General features: G+C 36.7%; 1 protein-coding gene across 2 annotated transcripts; it reads right to left on the minus strand.

Annotated features, from left to right (window-relative positions):
* Positions 1-295: 295 nt before the first annotated feature.
* Positions 296-23019, minus strand: LOC115629254 (rho GTPase-activating protein 26). 2 transcript variants are annotated; one of them, XM_030525671.1, is made up of 12 exons: positions 22842-23019; positions 13063-13220; positions 12833-13006; positions 7733-7948; positions 7597-7668; positions 7485-7536; positions 5724-6010; positions 5317-5647; positions 5143-5248; positions 3344-4720; positions 459-538; positions 296-396 (listed from the first exon to the last, which is right to left on the minus strand). In XM_030525671.1, the coding sequence occupies exons 1-12, from the start codon at positions 23017-23019 to the stop codon at positions 296-298; spliced, it is 3132 nt and encodes a 1043-aa protein (XP_030381531.1). The 2 variants fall into 2 exon arrangements, with proteins under 2 accessions (XP_030381531.1, XP_030381530.1); XM_030525670.1 differs by having other exon boundaries at positions 5724-6037.

The raw sequence follows: 23019 nt of genomic DNA on the forward strand, positions 1-23019 counted from the left end.
ATTTTGAAGTTCTCTTTTTAAATATTACTCAACTTAACTGGATGTTTTCAATGACTTACATTTAATACACTTCATAATAATCAACGTAGCTAAAATTTAGTTAAATTAAAGAATGCAAAAATGTACACATATTATGTTGTATTATTTTGTTATTAAGTATTATTGGTTTGTGTGTTTCACATTTTACTTTGCTTGTCGGTTAAGCTAATAATTTACATCTAAACTAAACGCGATTCCGGTATATATAAAAGACATAGAGAGACACAGACAAAGTTCTAGAACGAATGCTCCCGTTCTAATGGTATGGCTTCAAATGCTCTACATAGTTTTCGGGTATCAGGCCCGTCTTCCCATTCAGTGTGCCCTGCAGCCATCCGGGCTCATGTGAGAAGCGCACTGCAAAAGCAATAATATATTAATTCAAGAATATTATGGACTTAACTTTTAGAGTTACTAACCATTGGTTATAATTTGATTTGGTTCAAAAGATAGTTCGCCTTCGCTCTCACCCATGCAGGCATAAAGGGTGCGAACACGTCTAAAAGAGAAATGAAGCAAATAGTTTTATTAGATTAAGGACTTTCTTGTTATGTATATATTATGCTGACCTCGAATTAATAGTATGTAAATAATTATTTTATAAAACACAAAAAAAAAGTTGTGATTTTACTTTAGTCGATTTCGTTAGAAAGACAATAATATCGAAAGTAGACATATAATAATCCAATGTTTGTTATCAGACTTTGAAAGGTATGGCGCCAGGGAAGCCTCGAAAGCTCAAATTACTTACAATCGTTCACTACACACAGAGTCGCTATATCTCTCGCTGGAAAAGTCACTAAGCATTAAGTTTCTTACCTCGTCAAGAAGGTTTTTATATTGATAAATCATTTATTCGTACAAACAACAATGTTTTTCGATAAAATGGCTTTTCAAAACCTTATCATTCCTATGCCAGCTTATGATATTGTAGTGCCATTTGGATCAAACTCGATTACATGTTAAATCCAGCCGGGCTTAGCAAACGGTGAAAATAATTCGCATAGGAACAGACAGAAGGGCAGCAGAAGATGGCTTTATCTGTTCGTCCCATCCGGCAGATCATTTATGTACCTAAGTATAACATGGCGTCATATCAGCATGTCTTTTTCTGGCCGTTGCAAATAATATATCAAATGCCATATACACTTTGCGATGGTATAAAAGCGGAAATGCAGGAACATTCGATTAAAGAAAATGGAATGGCTTCAAAGCGAGCAGGCATCCCATTACATCGATGGTTAGCTGAGCTGGCATAGGGTATGAGTATCATGAAACGGAATCCACAGACGAAACGAAAGAAGAAATAGACGGGAAAAGCGCACTCAGTGTTCTCACCGACCCATTTACGCAAAGAGAAAGAGAGAGAAACAGAAAGAGAGAGAGGGAGAAACATCAAAGAGAGTGAGACAGAGTGAGAGAGCTGCTGCTTGACCTTGTAAGAGCGCTCCATACTGTGGTGCACAGTAAAGCAGCCTAGGCTGCGATTTATTTACACATAGCCCAGGACAAATTATATAAAAACCATGGATAAGGACAAAGAACCTGCAAGCGTAAATTGTAAAAGCCCAACTGTACCACGAGCCTTCGCGGGTATCCCTTTCGCAATACGAATCTCACAGACTTTTCAGCTTGTATATCGTTTACGTTCGAAGAGCCTTAAGCTGATAGCTTTTGTTAATCCCATTTTCCAGAGGCTTATAAATAATAACAAAATATGAAGTATTCTGAAATCCAAATGGAAAAAGTGAAGTTCTCAATTTCTGCGTATGTATCTATGAATGAATGTACATATATGTTTATGGCAGCATGTTTCGAGAAACAGAAAGCGTTGAAGCACCCAAGCACTTGACTCACGCAGAGAAGCCATTAGGCGCTTTCAATAATTTCTTAATCTTACGATATTCCTTCGGAAATGTATGGCAATCTAAAGATTGGTCCTGCAGCAGTAAAGTAGTGACACGATCAGCATACTGAGGAATGTTGTTACAAATTGTTCATGTAAAGCTCTACCCAATCTGTTTTTAAAGCACAAACGCGTATCCGGCTGAATCAAAACCAAGAAGTTAAGCCTTAGAAGGGAAACCTGCACGTTGGGCGCAAAAAAAGTTCCAGCATTATTTGTTGGGCATGTGCCTCAAATTGGAGATGAGTTGCATCGGTTTTAAGCAAACAATATAATCAGAATATTCTATTTACAAGACTTAATATGTATTTGTACAAGGTGCGTTCGAAAGTAAACAGGACTTTTTGAATCTAGCGCCCCCTGGTGGCGCTATCTATATGTCGACTGGTGCGTTAGAATCTGCTATCTTTATCGATTTTCCAGTGAGAATTTCATGACATTTCATCGATTGGAAGTGAAGTTATTGCGTTTTAAGTGTCAGTATGTTTGTGTTATCGGTGCGAAAATGAGCTTCGAACAAAGAGCCAACATTAAATTTTGTTTTAAAATTGGTAAAACTTATACCGAAACGTTTCAATTGATGGAACAAGTTTATGGAGATGATTGCCTATACCGTAGCAGAGTGCACGAGTGGTTTCAACGTTTTCAAAGTGGTCGTGAGGACATAAATGACGATCAACATGTGGGCCAATCAAAATTCGTAATCACCGAAAATTCCATCAAAAATCAGCCGAAATCATCATTGAAATTGATGGAAATGGAATTGAACATCTCCAAAACATCGATTTATCGCATTTTGACCGAACATTTGGGCTTACGAAAGGTGTGTGCATGGTTTGTTCCGCACAAATTGACTGACGACCAAAAATTGCTCTCATCGATCGACGCTTGTGTCCGATTATTTGACCAAAAATCACATTTTAACCATTAACCACTCGCCGTATTCACCTGATATGGCACCGTGGCATTTCTACCTTTTCGGAAAAATGCATTTGCCCATGAAAGGAAAGCGTTATGCAGACGTAGAGGCCATTCAAAAGGCTTGCACCGGCATACTGGCGGCCATACCGGCCAACGAGCTAAAACACTCTTTCGACATGTTTTTGATCGTGCAAAAAGCTGTATTGAAGCAGAAGGAGACTATTTTTAATATTGCCGAAAAAACCATTTGTTCTGTTTTTTTTTTTTTTTAAAGTCCTGTTTACTTTGGAACACAGCTTGTAGAACAACGTACAGCAAAAATATAAAACATGTTCAATGGAAAAAATAATAATTTCGAGTGTTATATTAGTTGAGATGAGTATGACTTTCCAGGTCAGTAACACTTTCATTTGAAAGCAATTAGGATACATGAAAGAATTGAGCCATATCTAGTATTTGGAAATTGGTTGTACTTACGCCGTGCCTGCGGAGAGATCGCGCTTTATTTGATTTATGTCCCGGTTGCGATGGACTTTAGTGGGTGCAAAATCGGCGCTGTCGTTCGTGTTACCGCTACCGCTCAAGCTTCCGATGCCAGCATTAGTAATCATTGAAGGAGCTGCAGTGGCTGTCACAATATCATCGCTCGTGGAACCCAGGAGCGTGGCGAGCGATGGCGCTTGAGTTGAAATGGCTGCATAGTCTATGGAGCTCCGTGGATTCAGTAATCTCGGCACACTTGAACCACTCGCAGGCAACAACGCCCCACCACCACCTCCGCTTGTTCCGTTGTTCGAACTAAGCGAATCGCAAACACTCTCGTTCGAGCTGGAGGTGGAGGCGGCAGCCACAGGTGAATAATGCTTTGGCTGGCCATAGGAAAAGTTGCTGCGGTGCACGGGTGGATGTTGTTGTGGGCCAGAGCTGGTACTTCCAGCTATACCCAGCAATCGTTCCTTTCGGGTGGCAGCCGTGGGCGGGGAAACGTTATTCAGACTTACACGATTACCGCTCGATGCAACATTTGTTACATTCGTATAGATGTGGCAGCTGGAGGCCGACTGAGTTACCGGTGTGGCAGTAGTCATCAGGAAGTCCGTGTGTCGCAAATTGGTTGCCGCAGTTGCTGGCTTGGCATGGTGGGATTGCAAGGCTGCATTGCCACCATTGGTGCTAGCACTGACACCCAAAATTCCATAGACAGCTGCGGCTGCAGATGTCGCTACATCAGAGCTGGCCCCTGTACGCCTACTGCTCATATCATTCTGTGTCACAACATGCAGATTTTTCATGCTACCCATTTGTGAGGATCGTGCGCTACCTTTGTTGGTATGTGGCGATACAGTTAATGAGGAGCCACCACTAGCTCCGCCACCTCCATTCGTGCTCCCGCTACCTGGCGGCGTGCTACTGCTATTGGTGGTTCCGTGTGAATAAATCATACCATTTGGAATATTTTGCAAACTCGACGATATGGGTGGTTCGGTATAGTTCGATTTTGTCACAACCCGATACACTTTCTGCTGCGGCGAGTACATAGATGTGCGGCCACCGCCCCCGCCACCACCGCCCGTGGACGCCGCTTTGGCAACCTGCGAAGCGCGCGGCATGCGCGTGGGCGGACTACAAGATCCTTGATGTACGCTGGCAACTGCTACCGCACTGCCTGTGTGGCTTGGATCATTCTTAAAAATGCGCTCGTAATTGTCGATTAGAATGTTAATGACTATGTTATTAAATTTAATGTCCAATATGGCGGCAACGGTCTCTTCGAGTGGGCGCAGCAGCGTAGGACCAAATACCACGCCCAGATTAAAAACAGACATTTTATTCTTCTCGTATTTTCGCGAGACTCTGTAAGAAATAATAATAATTTCATTTTTATTTTTATAACAAACAATTAACATATTAAGACAATCGGTCGCATAAACGTTTTTTAGAAAGGGGAGCAAAAGAGGGGCGCTTTTTATTCATTTCAGTTTTTTTTTTTTGGTAAGGCATGGTGGCCATCGCGTCAATTTATTGCAATGTTGAATGATTGATCCTCAAACGTGGCGCAAGACAGACAATAGCAATCGCTATCTGAAGTGCTCACCCACATTTTTGTACGTGTATTTAACATTGATAATCGAATTGTTTGAATTTAATTGCACCATTAAGCACTGAACCATTTGACCATTTAACAGCAAGAAAAATAATCATTCATACACAAAGTTGTATGTGTATTGAAAAGGAACCCCCAAAAATATATATATATTACAAATGTAACTACTTACTCAGTCAAATGCCGTATAACAATGTCTAACATCTCAAAGTTTGGCTGTGGGAGCTTGTGTACCAATTTGTGCACCTCATTTACCCGCTGATTGAGGTTATCTTTTTCTGTGGGCACAAATGAGTTCGATACGATATCATTGGCATGAGGTGGTTGTAATAGAAGATCTACTTACTTGCTGCCTCAATAAAACTACTATGATAATGATACGTCATCAGAGGTTCGCTTAGATTTCGCAGATACATCTTTAGTGCACTTGCTATCGTATTGCTTTCCATTAGATCACGATAATTATCATCACAAAAAACATCGTCGGTGTCTTTGCGTTCCATACCCAAGACCAGCAGCTTATTGATCTTAGTACCTACGCCGCTCTTTCGGTAGATACCCTCATCCTCCAAGCCACGACTTTCTAGCACCTGAATGCAGCGTCGCACAAACATAAAGCCCGCCTCATTCAGTTGGTAAGCCTCGCTGGTTTTCATCTTTCCGGGCGCCGAGTAAGACTGTAAAATTTTAAAATGTGTTGCTCAGTTAGTTTTAGTTTTTTGCGATTCTCACAATTTATCAAACGAAACTTACTGGCTCTGTGCTATCCATGGCGCACAGCCACGACCGATGATCCTTCTCACTTAGCGCTTGAAATGTATACACAATACCCGGCTTCTCCTTAAACGTCAGATCGAAGCAGAAGCGCTTCTCAAACTCCGAAGCGCGGCGTTGGCACGAAGACAGAGTGAGCTTTTCATCTTCACGCGACTCGGGACGTGTAAAACTGTGATTCATCTGATTGAACTGAAGCATAGTAAACTCGCGTTTTTGTTTCTTGAATGTACAATAATACTTTGTCCATGTTGCTTTGAAAGGCTCTAAAAGGGAGATTTTCAAAAGGGAACCTGAGACATAATTGTAGTTGCGATTATGTGTCACATTAGTTTGTTTAGATGTGGGATGTGGCAGTCGTAGTTGCATTTGATACCAAAAGCACATAAAGCAGCGCAACAAATACGACATTAGTTGTAGATAAGTGGAGAAAAGAGACAATAAAAATGTAAAGTCAAAAAAGCAACATGTATACGTTATATCGGTACATTTCAATATGTTTCGATAAGGATGGCGCAAATACTTATAGGTGCAATTAATAAAACGTATTGGCTTCATCATAATAAAAATCTTAAAAGTACCTCATTAAACCACCATGTACGACAGTCTACTTGTATTTAGTGCCGAAACTTCCTGCACATGGTGTGATGAAAACTACCCTATAATACAATTAATTTAGAGCTTTCATTGGCTGCACCATACAAATACATTTTTAAAATATGAACGAGTATTTAGATTTACAATGTTTAAATGAATTTTAAGAATTGTTTTTCTTTTATCCTAGGATACTACAGAGCCTATACGTTACCACTCTTTATTTCGCATACCTGGCTCAAATTTTAAACATTTAAGGAGTTGATTTTATTATTGTAGGTAGGTAGTATTTTTTTATAACTATATTAACTTTTTGGGTATACCGGGACTGCAACCTACTCTCTAGTTATACCCCTTTAATGTTTTTTATTTATCTGTCTCAGCGTAAACGCAAATTCATGAAATTGATTACACACAACATTTGATTATGATTTTTTAGAGCTCGAATGCGTGCTTAGGACCACCATAATCCTGAGAAAGGTTTATCCCCTGCATCAGGTAAGAGAGATGGTGCTGACTTTTCTAAAGAAGACCTAGGAGGAGTCTTTGGGTCTTTAATGTTGACAGCAAAACAAATTACAATCGGGAAACTGTTTTCTTGGCCCAGGAAAGACAAAAGACATATTTTACAGATTGAGAAATCTTTAGCGGGGCCTGGCGTAGCTCAACGAGCTAATAGGAATCCCACTACGAGTTCGTTCCTGAGTATATGACACGGTTTTAAATATTATGTACTTGCTGCTTAAAAAATTCTGTAGAGTGGTTTCAAATCTGCCCGCCGATTCCGCGACATAAGAATAATAATTAAAAAAGAAATCCCCAGCGACAAGTCTAAATTTGATTGCACCTCAGGGCAGGGATTGTGAGTGCTAACCGGGTATAGTTAAACGAGTAAATTGGGTAATTAATTTTAAGAATTACTAGAGTGTATTCAAGAAACCCACAAGCTTCACCATTCTCGGATCTTAGGAATTAAGAAATAGTAATAAGAATTCGCGACAAGATGATCCTCTCGCCTAATCACTGGGAATTCATCCATAATCTCATATTCTATTTAATACTATGTACCAAACCTATGAAAATTTCTTTAAACTTTTTCGCTCACTGCCATGTTGAACATTGAATCAAAGTTGAGAAAGTACTTACTTTTTTCCATCAAGAAAAGGTATCCGCGTTTAGTGAAGGTCTCTTCGGACTTCTGTGCAGTTTAAATAGCAATACATTAGGTGGGGTTTTTCCACTTTAGAGTCAAACTTACCGTACGTTTCTCCATATACTTGGTTTTTAGCTCAGTAACCTTTTCCCGTGCTTCCTCAAAGTTCTCACGCGTCTATTTTTGAAACATTTACAATTATTGTACGACTTGGCATTCAACGAACGACTTGCAAACATACCTTTTGCACCTTGTGTCTCAAATCCTGCAGATAATCGCGATGATCTTCTGCTTGTTCATGTGCAGTATGATAGAACACAAGCCAGCCGGAAATGAACGCCAATAAAATTTCCACAAATTCGAATTTTATTCGTTCCTGTACCTCCTGGATGCGGAGCACATAGCTGAGCGACTCCTGTATATATTCGCGCTCATGCATGCCCAAGCTGGCATCGGCCTGCAAAGCCACATAAGAATTAAAAATGAAATGAAAGAGATCCAATTACGAAATATTTGATATGCGTTGAAAATCATTAGTACTTAGGCATAATTGTGGAACTTTAGCCTTTGCCGATATCTTTGCATACTGTTGTCTGCAACAATGTTATTCAGTTTATATTTTAAACTAACTAAGCTTTTGTATACTAACGAAAGTACAGGACGTCGAACGGAAGAGTCTCCTATACTCTGTACTCAAAAAATGAAATTTTAATTAAATAATCCTATCAATGTTTTTCAAACTATTTACTGCAGCCGAAGGCCATATTATGATCGTGCAAAGTATTTAACAAACAAGAGGAAGCACATCCCAACAGATATGTATATAGAAGCATATATATGTGTATTGTAATTGGCTGGGGAATTTCAACTATTCGGAGTTGTCTCCCTGAAGGCAAGAAAATATACTGTAAATATTAATCTGCACAGATAAGGGTCGAAAAAGCAGAGAGGCAACATGGTGCTTAAATTTACAGCGGTGCCCATCTTTCTGGAAGAGTTGTGTCAGGCAACTCGTCTTGTTGTAATGATTTAGAGTATACAGGGTGCGCCATCTTTTATGTCGGTATGTAGATATTGAATAACTTTGTCATTAGTGAACCGATTGACTTGAGTAGACCAGTGTTGAAAACCTCAGTTCAAGAAATTGTACAGAACCAAATTAAAGAAAAATATCTCATACTTGAAAATCGGTTGTTTATTTTCAAGGATATTCAATGTTTGCATACCGACATAAAAGATGGCACACCCTGTATGTAGTATATGTATATGCCTTGTATACCATAGTTGTGTAAGAACTGATATCCTTCTATCCTTCGGGTAGAGGTAAAGCATCAAGTTAAGTTGACTACAACATTTTCTTTTTCTTTTTTTAAGGTGTGGGGGAAAAGTGGCAGATATATGTACAATATCTAGAAAACGATAATCTACCACTGCTTTGTGTACCGCTAGTGATTTTAAGACATTATTATATATTTTGTGCATCTGAAAATTTGTTAAGTTGATTATATTAATTTACACCTTTCATCGTATTATGACCTTTTGAAAAAGTCACAAATAACTGCTAGAGCTTATTCCATTTAGCGGTATACAACTTGCCAAATAGTGCTTGGAAACTGCCTTAATTTACACTAGGAATAGGTGTTACCACCAAATACGAATACATACGGTACATACTGTACAAGTATGTACAAGTACTTATGTATATACCTACATGTTTGCGGCCGTATTTTCATAAAAATGAAAAAAATGGCGATACCCCGCTTCAAACCACATAAAACCAAAATTCGTAGTACTATGAAAACTTGGCCTCCCCAGCTGTAGAACCAAGCCAGCTAATTTTGGCATTCGATATACATACGTGTAGCAAACAAAATTTGGGTGGTTTGGTTTCAAACGGTCTTTAAGACAGGACTTACAGCCAGGAAGGTTTTTCTGTGTATTTGGTACGAATAGAAGGGCTTGTCAGATATTCAAAGAGCATCCATAAAATAGTTCGGATCTGGCGCCAAGTGATTATCACCTTTTTTAAGACAATACTTGTATAAATTGCAGAGCACGAGAAACTAATTTTTGATGCCCAAAAAAGCATTCTGAACATTTAACATGTGTTACTCAAATATATATTATGCCATCTAATGCTGGACTTAAAGAAATATTTATATTTCAGACTAAATTGTCTTGAAACACAATTGATACATGTCAGAAATTTTGAGAGTAACAGTGTTATCTTTCGACACAATATATATTAGACATTTTGGTGCAGTCCTACTGCTGCCACTAAGTTTATTCTCTTGTCGGGAGGTTTTTTTGTTTGACTATAGTCTAATGCAAGGGTCGCGCACGATATGTTTCGATGCAACAATAAGAATCTTCGTCGCATATACACATAGTTTACTTACAACATTCTACCACGGTCTACCATTGTTCGGTAAACACCGAAAGCAATATATTCTGTCACTTTTTGGTGAAGGATGTAAAAAAAATGTCAAAGGTCGTTATCATTTGTTTTTGTTTTTTTGCATTCCCTAAGCCAAGCCATGCCCATATTGGCAATATTCCAATTTTATTACCTACTGTTATCAGTGGTACTTACCACAAATACACTCAGCCGCAGCACACTCCATTTTACTTTTAGGCAAGTTAAAACGCCTAAAGTGTAGCATAATATTGAGTGATGCAACTATATATGTAAGCACACGGTTAAGAAGAAAACTTTGATACCGTCTAAAATAAAAACAGGATAAATAAAGATAACAACCCCAAGAACTAGATGCACTTTTATTTGAACTTTAACTTTTCACATTTGAAGACCTAAATATTGTTTATGTTAAACGTTTTGTATTGCTTTTTTTTTTTTAGCAATATTTGTCCGCTTGTGTTACATTGTTTAATGCTCGTAAAAAATTCGCATCTCCTGCTGATTGTTTACAACATATTCAACGTTCCTTGCTTTTGAGTAAAGGCAATTGAATTTGACTTAGGTTAAGAGTTCGAGTGGAGTTCATTTTGGACTGTCATTTTACGAAAGAGAAAAGCACGCACTACGACTGGAGAGCTATGTACTACAAGTATAAGAAACAACACGCACGTTAAAATTCTGCGCAGCTTTAGGTTTGTGTTGTTTTGAAGTTATTACAACTGGTATGTGTTACATTTCTTTTCCTCATTATTTAAAAAGGCAACTTTTATGAATTAGAAACAGCAGCAACAACCACTGCAGGAGAAAAACAACTGAGCTACCAATTGTTCTCCGTGGGCTAACAGGTAAAAGGGTGCGTGCGAACAGCGCGTGCGCTTTTCGGACTATAAAAAAGGTACTGATTGCAAAATGTTCCTGGACTCATAGACTCATAACTGCAAGCGAATTTACTTTATACATATCTACAAATTGGCAAAAAACGGCATTTTGTGAACACATCACGAACTATGCAGCATAGTATTTAAAGATTCCTTCGCCATGCAACAGTTTAAATTGTTTATCATTTTTAGACCCGTTTTCATTGTGTACAGTAAATCAAAGCGTATATGAACTAGTATTTGTTTAAAAAAAAAAGGCCTGGCATTACTTGAATACAACAACCCTAACGTCAATCAAGGCGCCACAATATGCCAGCATCCGGGGTTGGCAACATTTACTTAATTAACGGTATTTACGAATATAATGGCCACAAGCAAAGTCGGAAATTTGTAAATTGTGGGTCATCTGGAATACATACAGAGCTCACTGTCAGCAGTTTTGAACCAAAAGTGGTTGAAAAGATTCGTTGTCGAAAAGCAAGGATGCAAAGATTTCAGGATATACATATAAGACCTGAAATAACAAAAGTGTAACTATTCTTGAAACGAACATTAAAAAATATGTACATCCTGTTAATGCATATCCTCGCTTCAATTTTCATCGTAATAGGTCATTTCAACAATGTTAAATGTTACCTTCGCCAACAAGTAACAAGTTCCGAGGCGTTGCCACAATATGTGCATTGTGAAGGATAAGTGTTGCCACTTGTAATTTGCCAGGCGGATAAATTTAAAAATTGTGCAGTATTATGTATCCAGAGTGTGTTAGTCTTTGCAAATTATTGGATTTAGCGCAAGAAATTAAGCAGCCAGAAAAAATACTATACACATTTCTTCGAATATTACAAATTCCACTATTAAAGATAGTAGTAGTATTTGCTCTCAAATTCGATACAGATACTTCAAACTCTTTTAAACACCAAAGTTCGTTAACCTAATATTTATACGAATTTGGTCAACTCCGTTCATTTTGCTGCCTTTGAGAAATTTTGTGATTTGAATTTTCGTTAATCCTTACGAAATCTATGCGATTTTTCAGGCCTTCGCGATCACATACGTTTTTTTAAAGAATCACCAAATGCACAGCTGTAGGAAATCTTTAACGTAGATAATTCAGGCCTATTTGAAATTAATTAATAATGTTTTCCTCCGTAATGAAATGTAAATATCCAAATAAAAATACCCAAGAAAAAGGAGTGAAAAACAATAACGAAACAACTTCTGCAGTTTGGCTGGCTGGTTTAAAATAATTTGGTTTATATTTATACGGGCGGGCGGAAATGCTTCCTTCTGTCTGTTAAATTTTCAGTTTGCACAAACCTTATACCTTTAGGTACAAGGGATAGTAAAAATCTGCTGATGATGGGAATACATGCAATTAAGTTTAGAAATTTTGTAAAGGCATAATAAAATATATAAATACACTTCTATTGAACACCAACTGTTTCTCATAGATCCATCACTAGCCCTTAATAAATAGCTTATATTAGGAAATTTGTTTAAAAACCAATAATAATAAGAAAAGCACCAATATTCTCAATGTTTTCGCTAACGCAAGAAATTTACAAATGAAAATAAAAGTTAGGTTCTTCTTATTTTTAATGCGGTTTGTATATGTAACGTGCAATTAAATAATTTCTGAACTTGCCTAAAACTAAACAAGCATTATAGCAGCTCATAACAACAACAAATTGCGAATTTTGTTAGGGTTTCCCTAAGCGTGGTGTCGTAAAAATCGATTTACAACGTGATTTATTTTATTACAAAGACTTCGACTTTTAACCAAATCGTTCGTACACAAAACATCGATACGAGGTGGTCACTTGTTCCAACAAATCTGGAAATGGGAACATGGCTGAACATAAATGATTGCTACCCCATCTACCTATTAGTTTTATAGAAACGGTTATAAGCGGACTTTTTTAGACACGAATTCGTTAACCGAATTTTTCTAAGGTGCAGTCTTTGCACTCACCACTTTGATTTTTACTTCTTCGAGAGGTTTTTTGTACTGAATTTACTTTACTCAGCTCGCTCAACTCACCTCTTGTATAGTGTTTTCCGGCTTTTTGGTTGACATATTTAAAAATCGCTCCTGCGACTGACAAAATTTCTCCGTCTTTTTGTCAAATTTCTTTTTGTTTTCTTTAACGCCGCCAATTTGTTTCTTGCGAAAATCCTCAAGCGATTCGATAATGTGCTTATCGGCGAGTGTTAGCTGCAAGCGCATAGCATTTTACTGGCATCAAGCATACTTACGTACTTACTACTTACCATTTTCTCACGCTCATCCTCAATGGTTCCAATAATGGCACCGAAACGCTTCAAGCTCTCACAAATCACATTTTCATCATCGGTCTGAGCAGTGCCAATGCACTCGAAATTAAAATCATTCAGCAAAATCGCCAACTGTTTCATGCGAGTAGACAGCACTGAAAGCGAGAGATAAGAAACATTATCATTAGGTACATTATACGAGTATATCAGAATTACGAGTATATGCTTCGCCCCCAAATTCATGTACGTATGTATTTATAGCTCGATCATGTCCCAACGCAGCTTGAATGGCCAACAAAATGGACACCAATATTATTATACTCTGTACATGAGATGTACATGTTTGTTTTATTTTTTTGATTTTCCCAACACTTCCCCCTATGGGGGATTTCCCGATTTTCCTTTCGTATAATCGCCTAAATCTAAATTTTTTTTTGCAAAATGCTTTATACGCAGAAAATTTGAATTTTGGAGTTTTCCACCGTCCCCCCTTTCCCCGGCAATCACTGATTTTCCATTACTCCCGTATTTCTAGGAATTTTTTTTTTTTTTTATTAATAACGTGCTTCAGTGCAACTGGATTCGCCCTTAAGTCTACATTTTCTCTGATGTTTATCAGGTAGACTCCAAAATGTTGATTTGACTACTTCACTTCCATTCAAAACTTCATATATGTATATACGCTGATAACAATAGGTCATTCATGGACTTCATGACTCCCCGATAGTTTCTCAAGTACGTGTACAGTTCGTCTGAACCTTGCCCACCGCTCATTATCTTAAGTAGTTTCCGTTAGTGGCTGTTCGAGCTATGGTTCAAGGCCTGACTCACTTTGAAATTCCAATAGGCCAGCAACGGCTTAACGGGATCAAGTAAGTCAAGAGTGTTTCACTTATTATCAGGGTTCGCATTCTGTCCGTTTCTGTGCGCAATACGCACGAAGAGCTCGTGAGTAAATTTTAATCATGCACATGAGCAGAATGCGATCACTCAGTACCGAACAAGTGTTTCGCTCATGAATGAGCAGCACATGAGCAGAATGTGAGTAACAGTGGCCACACGTTGTATGATTTAGGAATTTTGTACGATGGCATGTCTGTGTTTGTTTTTGTTTGTTCTGTTTTTCTGCGTCTTTATGGACCAAACTTCAACTAGAATTTCACTTAGGAACAAGTACTAGTAATCCCAAAACTAGAACCCGTGTATACTTAGTCACATACATAAATCTGAATGTGTGCGAAACAATTCTAAACACTAGAAAATTGTTACACAATATTTCGCATTCACATACATTTTATGGTTGATTAGAACACTCGATATCATCGCTATGAAAATAACGTAATCTTATCAGGCGATGCAAAGTTTAAAATAGTAGACAAGTATTAAATAAGAATGGAATGCTAGAGTCGGGCGGGCCCTACTCCTAAATACCCTGTACCCGTCCATGCGTGTCTGCGTGTAAGAGTTGAGACAAAGCAGGAACAGCAACAACAGCTGTGGGCAGAGCATGTGCAGAGTTTACATTTGTGGCCATAACTCCGATTAGAGTTTACCTATCAAAATCAAATTTGACATCACGGAGGAGTTAGGGAAAATTAATCATAGTGCAAAGTGGGGGTGGGGTTGGGGCAAAAAATCATAAACATTACGTATCTAGGGGTTAGAGGAACCTGGATACCAAGTTTGGTTATTCAGCTTTTGTTTTTAGACGGACAGACAGACGGACATCGCTGTGTCGACTCGTCTTGTTATACTGATCAAGAATATATATACTTTGTAGGGTCTGTCACGCCTCCATCTATGTGTTACATATTAAATTCGCACTAAACTAGTATACGAGTACACTTTTACCATATGGGTACAGGGTATAAAAATCTACCAAAATATAATTAAATTTATTACATCAGTTTCCACGCAGATGCCTCATACATACATATGTGTGAGTGCAATGCAGTTTCTGTTTTTCTGATTTTAATAATTTAATGATTTAATTTTATTGCTTTTAGAGGCAGAAGAAAGCATCTCCGACCCCATATATGTATAAATATTTCTAAATATAGGTACAGAATATTTTGAAGTCGGGGCACAAGAACTTTTCCACTTCTTATTAGTTATCCGTCGTCCAAGGACGAAACAAACGAAAGTGTATTATAACATGGACTTCAACAATAATCACATTTCTCCAATTTTTTCCTAAAGGAAATAGTTCAATAGATAGCGGAATCGAGGAACCCCCAACTTGACGACCACCGATCATCCATGAAAAAGGATACAACTTAATTTCCGTGACATAGAAGGCGCCTTTAACAGCATTGCTTTTAATACAATCATCGAGATGCGCACAATGAGAGACGGGATGCAAGATACCACCGAATAAATCGGTAGAGGACAATTGTTATGCACACAATCTAGCGTCAGGGTAAATGTCCAAGACCGGCACCCACAAATACTACGGTTTCTTCCGAGCTCTTTTTAAAACTAGGAATCAAAATCTTTACCTCTTCTGATCTTTCTCTGAACAAGGATTGGGCGTTTTTGTCCAATCTTCTGATATCTAATCTATAACAAAAAAGTATTGTAGTAAATCGTAATACCAGCACTTCGACGGACACATTAGGCTAGTCTTCTTCTATATTAAAAGAAAAGCAAAAGAACTTTCTTACTATCGACATAATTTATACATAAATCTTTTCCGAACTATATTCAAGCATTAAAAAAATTATTATTATTAAAAATAAGTGATTTTGAATAAAAATCATTTTGAAAAAGTCCAGTTGACTTTGATCACACCTTTATATTTTCATGGTCAGCATAACATAACTATTTGAATGATAGAAATGTATTCGCCTGCTTATATAAACCTTAGAATTTCTGAAGATGCAAGAGCATATTCGCTCTTCCATAATGACGTCCACTTATCAGAAGCATTACTGATACTATCTCTTCACTTCGGGAAGTGGGTGTTGATTAGGAATTCTAGTGAATCTACCCCTTTTTGGGTAAAAGTTGTAAAAACATTAGTATTTAAAATAATTTCTGAGCCGGGATTAGGATATAAGCATACAGGCATTTGATTCATTTAATTATACCCTGTACCCTTAGGATATATTAGGTTTGTGCAAATTATGTAACATGCAGAAATAAGCATCTCCGACCCCATAAAGTATATATATTCTTGATCAGCATGACGAGAGAAATCGATCTAGACATGTCCGTCCGTCCGTCTGGATGAACGCCTGGATTTCGGAAACGGTTGAGCGCACATTAACCAAACTTAGTATGTAGACGCTCCTAGTCCCTAGGCTACACGAGTTTATTTTATTTTTTTGATTTTCCCTCCCCACCCCTCGCTACAGAATTTCGCCACATTTTTGAACCTATAAAAACTTTGCACACGTAATCTATTCACAAATATCTACTTTTGTGTGGCAATTGTTTTAATGGCATCCAAATCGGTCAATTCTAAGAAAAGTTATTAGCGTAACAATTTCACTCCAGTAGTACGCCCACAAACTGCAGAATTAAGTTCGCTCTTCTTCTTCTTTCCCTTCTTCTAAGGGCGCATATAACTCAGTGACGGAAGTTTGTCTGGGTACAGGGAATTTCACTGTCGGGCTTGCTCGACTGTAGCGTCTTCTTTTGTTTTATTTTAAACAATTAAAGGTATGTGCATGTAAAAAGTTAAAATAAAAATAATGATACTAAAATAATTATTCCCGAAGTGCTATAGGGTGATATAAGTGTCTTCTGCGCACGACTCTAGCATCCGAATCGTTTTTATTATTATATTTTTAAGTTTACCTCTTTATTTTCACCTATGTATGTATGTAGATTTGCTCTAGCATTAAATATAGATTTACTTCATGCAATTGCGTCAGCCATGCCTTTTCAAGAAATATTTCTTGCTTTAAAATAACTTTTGTGTATATTTACTTCGATCCGTTCCATCTGAGTGCTAAAACATTCATTCATGAGCACGAACTGCACGCATCTGTTGCCGACCAAAACAATATTATTTACCACGTATTCGCTCTTATGTATGTATGTATGTGTGTGTGTGTGTGTGTGTGTGTGTGTGTGTGTGTGTGTGTATGTCTGTGTGTTTGTGTGAATACAGGCCAATGTACAAACACATGTGTTTATTAATTTTTCCATAAATGTAAGCGCAAATTGTTTTTAAATTAAAATGTACATAAAATGCCCTTCAATTACAGTAACGAAAAGCAAAAAAAAAAAATATATATATATATATATATATAAAATGGAATGCTAAAGTACTGCGCGCGGGCTTTCATATACCCTGTAACCAATTGGAAACAATGATACAACATTTAAATAAATTACCTTTAAACTGGAAAATATAAAATAAAAATAATTATCGAAGAATTGCATTCATTTTAATTGGGTTAGTGTACATATTAGGTATACGTGAACCAATGCAGCAAAATGGGTTCTATGTGCTGGTTTCAAAATATCGTATCATATTAAGTTCAGAAGCCCATGGCAGACCCCGCAGAGCATAAATTTGTACAGGGTGCGCCATCTTTTATGCCGGTATGCAAACATTGAATATCCTTGAAAATAAACAACCGATTTTCAAGTATGAGATATTTTTCTTTAATTTGGTTCTGTACAATTTCTTGAACTGAGGTTTTCAACACTGGTCTACTCAAGTCAATCGGTTCAATAATGACAAAGTTATTCAATATCTACATACCGACATAAAAGATGGCGCACCCTGTATTATTGGTTAGCATGACTATACCTATTTTTCATTCTTCTAACACTAATTATTAAGATATTCATATTTAGTATGTTATTTCGATCACTGAATAAAACAGATTGGCAGACGAAATTTGCGAAGTTTATAAATACAAGTATCTCGGTAAAGAGAAATTGTTAAGAGACGAGGTACTAACAATCCAAAACTCATGCATGGTACAAAGAATTGCTGGCCAAATACTTTCCTTTTATACAACTCCTTTGTTGCCAGAAAGAGTTAACTATTTGACTTTTTAAAATAAATATCTCTAATTTAATTATTCTGTATTGTATCCTTAATGCTTCGGCCAACCTACCAATATTAACTAATCTTCAATCCAGGAAATTGGTCCACACATTTGACCAACATGAGATTGAAAATAAACACAGACAACACCAAAAGAAATAAAAACAATTGATTATATTAATTTTTTTATTATCATTATTTCCGATGGGATAAATACTAATAAAATACATCTTGTGGATTTTAAATTAAGGCCGAAACCAATGAAATTAAAGATATAAAATATAAAAGCAAATATACGAATTTCATAACAATAAATCAATGTATAAATAAACAAATGGTGCATTATCAATTATAGTAGACAAAAGCAGCTATAATCGTAATAGAGTATCATAACGACATATAGTAGCCCCAGCCACAAAATTAGTCAAATACCTCGCTTCACAAACAGTGATTAAAGAATTTCAGTAAACTGTAATAGGATCTATGAGTATTTTAATTATATATATGTTAGCCTTAGAACGATTCTGTAGGACGTATATAATCGAGACTAATGGGGGTTTCTGTACTTCTTTATGGAATCGGAGTAGTAGAGCTTAAAAAACTTGCTTACGATTTTTCCCGCTTCAAAATCACAAAAATTCAAAATCGATCACAGCATTTGTGTAACTCGTTGAAAAAGTTATTAGGTAGGTTTTCTAATGAGCGAAGTCAAAAATAAATAGCTTATATATAGCTCGTTAGCTTATATATAGCTATATATATATACATATATTTCAGGTTTTCCGCTGCGTGTAGACTACTAATTATACATTACATTTTTATGCAGGTCTTAGTACAAACGTAAAAAGGTAAACAAAAGTGAATGTTACAGTCAAGCCCGACGGTGAATTGCTTATTAGGCTCCGAGTGTGTAAAAGTCAAATGCAATGTGTACATAGTTGAAGTTCATTGTATTAATTTTTTTATTCACAAAATATAAATTCAATTACAAATTACTTACAACCTAACTAAATATATATCTTAGGTGCCAATATACTTGTATAAGGCCTTAAACCATAACTGTTTAAACATAAAATACACATAAAGTTGATTGTAAAATCATGTTTTACTCCCGATATACAAATAGATGAATGCGAATGGGCAACATTTGGTGCGTCATGCAATACAAGCCTTATTGAAAATTCGTTTCATTTTTCATGGAAGTCCCTTTTCTCATCATATTTGAAAGCCTATGACAATTATGTAGAGGGCTCGAAGCTAAACCAAACTATAAGCAGTACCCTATAATTCTTATGAAAAATCTCTGCACTGCCAAGATGATTATACAGGAACTTGGCGATTTAAGTCGCAGCAGGTTCAAAACTTCCGAAGTATGGACAAATTATAACAGGAAAAAGATTGAGTCCTTTTAAATAGTTTCTTTATTCAATTGCGTTTTTCGACGCCTCTAAAAGCAAGTTCCTTGTTTTCAAGTTCAGGCGAAGACTGAAGTAGATTGATCGTCATGAAGAAGTATAATGAAACCGCTTGCGATATAATATCTTTATTTTTGTTCTCTTTTTTCGCGGAATATAACAGGCAGGAAAACCTTCCAAGCGTTACTAGAATCCGCAAAACAAAATTTCCATTCATCCATTGGTGCAGTTAATTGCAATTGTTTTCATGTTGTATTTGCACACCTAATCGGGGAAAAGAATCCATTAATAAATACGGAAACTAATAGAAACAATGACATTGAATTGGGTGTATTTCTCTTCTTACCAAAGCCATTAGAAAAATGTCCTTAATGAATGCTTAAATCTGAAAATACACCATTGGTGGAAAATGTGAGCAATCAAAAAATTCACGAAAGCTGTTCTATGTGTGTATAAAGATAACTTACCGGTCATTTAACATGATCGAAGCACAAATATGTATGTATTTTCCCGCAAATGTCTCATTTCGTAGATCGAATGTTTTGCGTCTTTCAAAGCTGAAACTGCAAATGCAAACGACATATTCACAAAATGAATAAGATCGATTACAACATTTTGCGGCTTTCGGAGGAAGCACGAAAAACTGAAATCGCGTGCATAAAACGTAAAAGCTTGTGGAAATGTAAGCATAAAGTAAAAAGTAATTCACGTTTTCAATTTTGAAAAACTTATTCCCTAATTATACAGTTCACATCCAGTTACAGTAAATGGTTAAATTCTGATTTCAATTTATACGGTCGGAAAAGAGAATATTTACAAGTGGTATTAAAAAGTGCGAGAAACTGAAGTTACAGGTCATAAAATAATTGTCGATATCCGCTTAGTACACGGCGGGAACAACGAACCGCCCGAACACAGCAGAGATATAAATAATATGAAATAAACTTAATATTATTGTTATTATATAACTAAGAACATCTACAAAATTATCATCTACTGGGTTCCAGGTCACAAGCGACGAGGCATCGACTGGCAATATAATTTATACGCTTGCTGTGAGAAATAATTAAGACAATTGAGTTGCCTGTATAATACTTGTAGCCCTGTTTTTCAGAATACTCTTCGAGTAAGACAGTTTTGATTTCCAGCTTTTTTCCGTATTCAAATTGTACCTTCTACTTGCAATAAATTTAATCTCTTACTTGCAATTCTAATGCAAAAAGTAAAACAACGACTTAGCTTGCTAATGACGCTATTTAACATAGAAATAGTGCGACATATAGCCTTATAGTCGAACAAAAGTACTGATAAAATAAGTAAACGCTTATACTTTTCCTCGAATTTGGAAACTTTACAGAATATACGGAATAACGGAATAACTTATCAATAGCATTTTTATTTCGCATGAACTTTCGTTTCTAGTGAAAAGTGGAATATATCTTTAGTGCATCAAAACATATCGAGTTGCTCACTTTTGGAACGGGAAAAAACCAATATCCACTGATGAACTATTAAACTTAGTAAAAAATGTGTATAACATTTTAAGCTTATTTACCAATTTATTACATCGAGCTCATTTACAATAACATGGACCCGGGTAACAAAAAATATATAACGTGTGAAGGGAATGGAAGAAATGACTGAACATTGACGAATTATTTTTATTGGTTATTTGATAGAAACGTTTGGAACTATGGAGATATGGAGCGATCGCAATAATGGAAATTACAATATTATTTATCATGAGAACAGGCAGGTTGTCTACTCGTATGCTCCTGCTAATTAGTTGCTCCTACTCTACAAGAGAGAAACTAGCTATGAGCAATATAGTTACTTTGAAGTTATCTGGGTCTGCTCCTAGCCATGAGCAACGTGCGTTCGATTGTGGTAGGTTTCCAATCTGAACGACCGATGTACATAAGCATTTTGAGCGACGACATGTTTATGTGTGTGTGTATTGGGTGCGTATTTAGTGGGTGAAAGCGCATTTGTATAAGGTTTTTTGCGAAAGCGCTGTATACTCGTACATAGTAGTATGGTAAAATATGTTTGAATGCGTTATTTCCATAATTTACGAGTAAATTTGTTGCAATTTCATTTCAGGTTATTCCAAAGAAATTTTACATGGTAATGTCTATCATCATTGTCTAAACGCTAACTTACTAAGTGAAATTTTGTATGTCAACCAGAAAAAGAATTGATAAAGGGTGAAAAATTCGAGAATGTGCGGTCACTGCCTTAAAAAGAAATGGGAGCAGTTTTGTGAAGTCATTGATTACAAATAGATCCCGAGCAATTTTGCTACTTCAACATTTCTTAATAGCGCCTTGCCTACAAGATACACGACTCGGAGCAGCTCACTTGCTCCCTTTGTTCATGGTTAGGAGAAACTCATGAGCAGAGCCATAGCAAGAGAGAATGCTACAGTTGAGCCAGCCTGACAGTGAAAAACCCTATACCCGGAGGGCCAACCCGGTCCTGTAGTTTGTAGGCATACTACCTTAGTGAAAGTGTTTCCCTAATAACAACCGATTTGGATGAAACAAACGTATAGTAATAATATTTTTATGTTGAATTATGAATTATATTCGACCATCAAAGTCGCCCTGAATACCTTCAACCAGTCCCACTTCCCATCGTTCCTCAACGTAAATAACGGTTATACCAATATCGACTGGTACAAACCTATAAATGCACAGGCAGGTTTAACGATCATTTCTCGCTTGTAACAATCTTGGTACGCGTATGGACAAGCAAAGTCTATATGACAGGTTTAGCGTTTAGAGATATTATGGTTCAAAAGCTCCCGACGACGGACAGGCGTACATGTATGTATACATACATTAGTACATATATCTATAACATTGGGCCAGCTACGACTCCTTCTGAATTTTACAAATATTCAGACGTTTGAGTATAAACTTTGGTCAAATAACCAAACAGCGGGCACTACTCAAATGACTTATTTTGTAAAAATCGCAAAATAAAACTGACTTTCTTTCAATTTGTTTAAACTATAATTTGATATGTGTGTATGTATGCAAAACTGAATAATGTATACGTACTAAAAGCACGACACAGGTACATACATACATACATATATTGAAAATGATATACGAGTAGCTTCGCAATATTATTGAAGAAAAAACTGATATTTTCTTTGTCGATATATAATTTTTCAATTTGAAACACTTGTGTACGAGTATATTAAGTATAACATAGAAGTATGTACAAGTATGTATAACACAAGAAAATGCTAGCCCCCGCCTTATTTGGCGAAACATGAGCTGCTGTTGACCTTAAAAAGCGCGCAGGTCAGGTGATCGCGAGAGAGAAATATTGATTGTACTCACCTTTAGCCGCACTCATCAGATCTTTGACTTCTTTAATAATGCGCTTTATTTGATTACTGGTGTGGTCTAATTCTTTCTCATGACGATTTAAATTATCACGAAACTCTGGACTATCAACGATACATTCCTCGAATTCCAATGGCTCCAGACCGCGGCGAATATCTTTGCCGCCACCCAT

This window comes from Scaptodrosophila lebanonensis, unplaced genomic scaffold (genome assembly GCF_003285725.1).
Source record: "Scaptodrosophila lebanonensis strain 11010-0011.00,11010-0021.00 unplaced genomic scaffold, SlebRS2 tig00000138-arrow-arrow-pilon, whole genome shotgun sequence".
Lineage (NCBI taxonomy): Eukaryota > Metazoa > Arthropoda > Insecta > Diptera > Drosophilidae > Scaptodrosophila > Scaptodrosophila lebanonensis.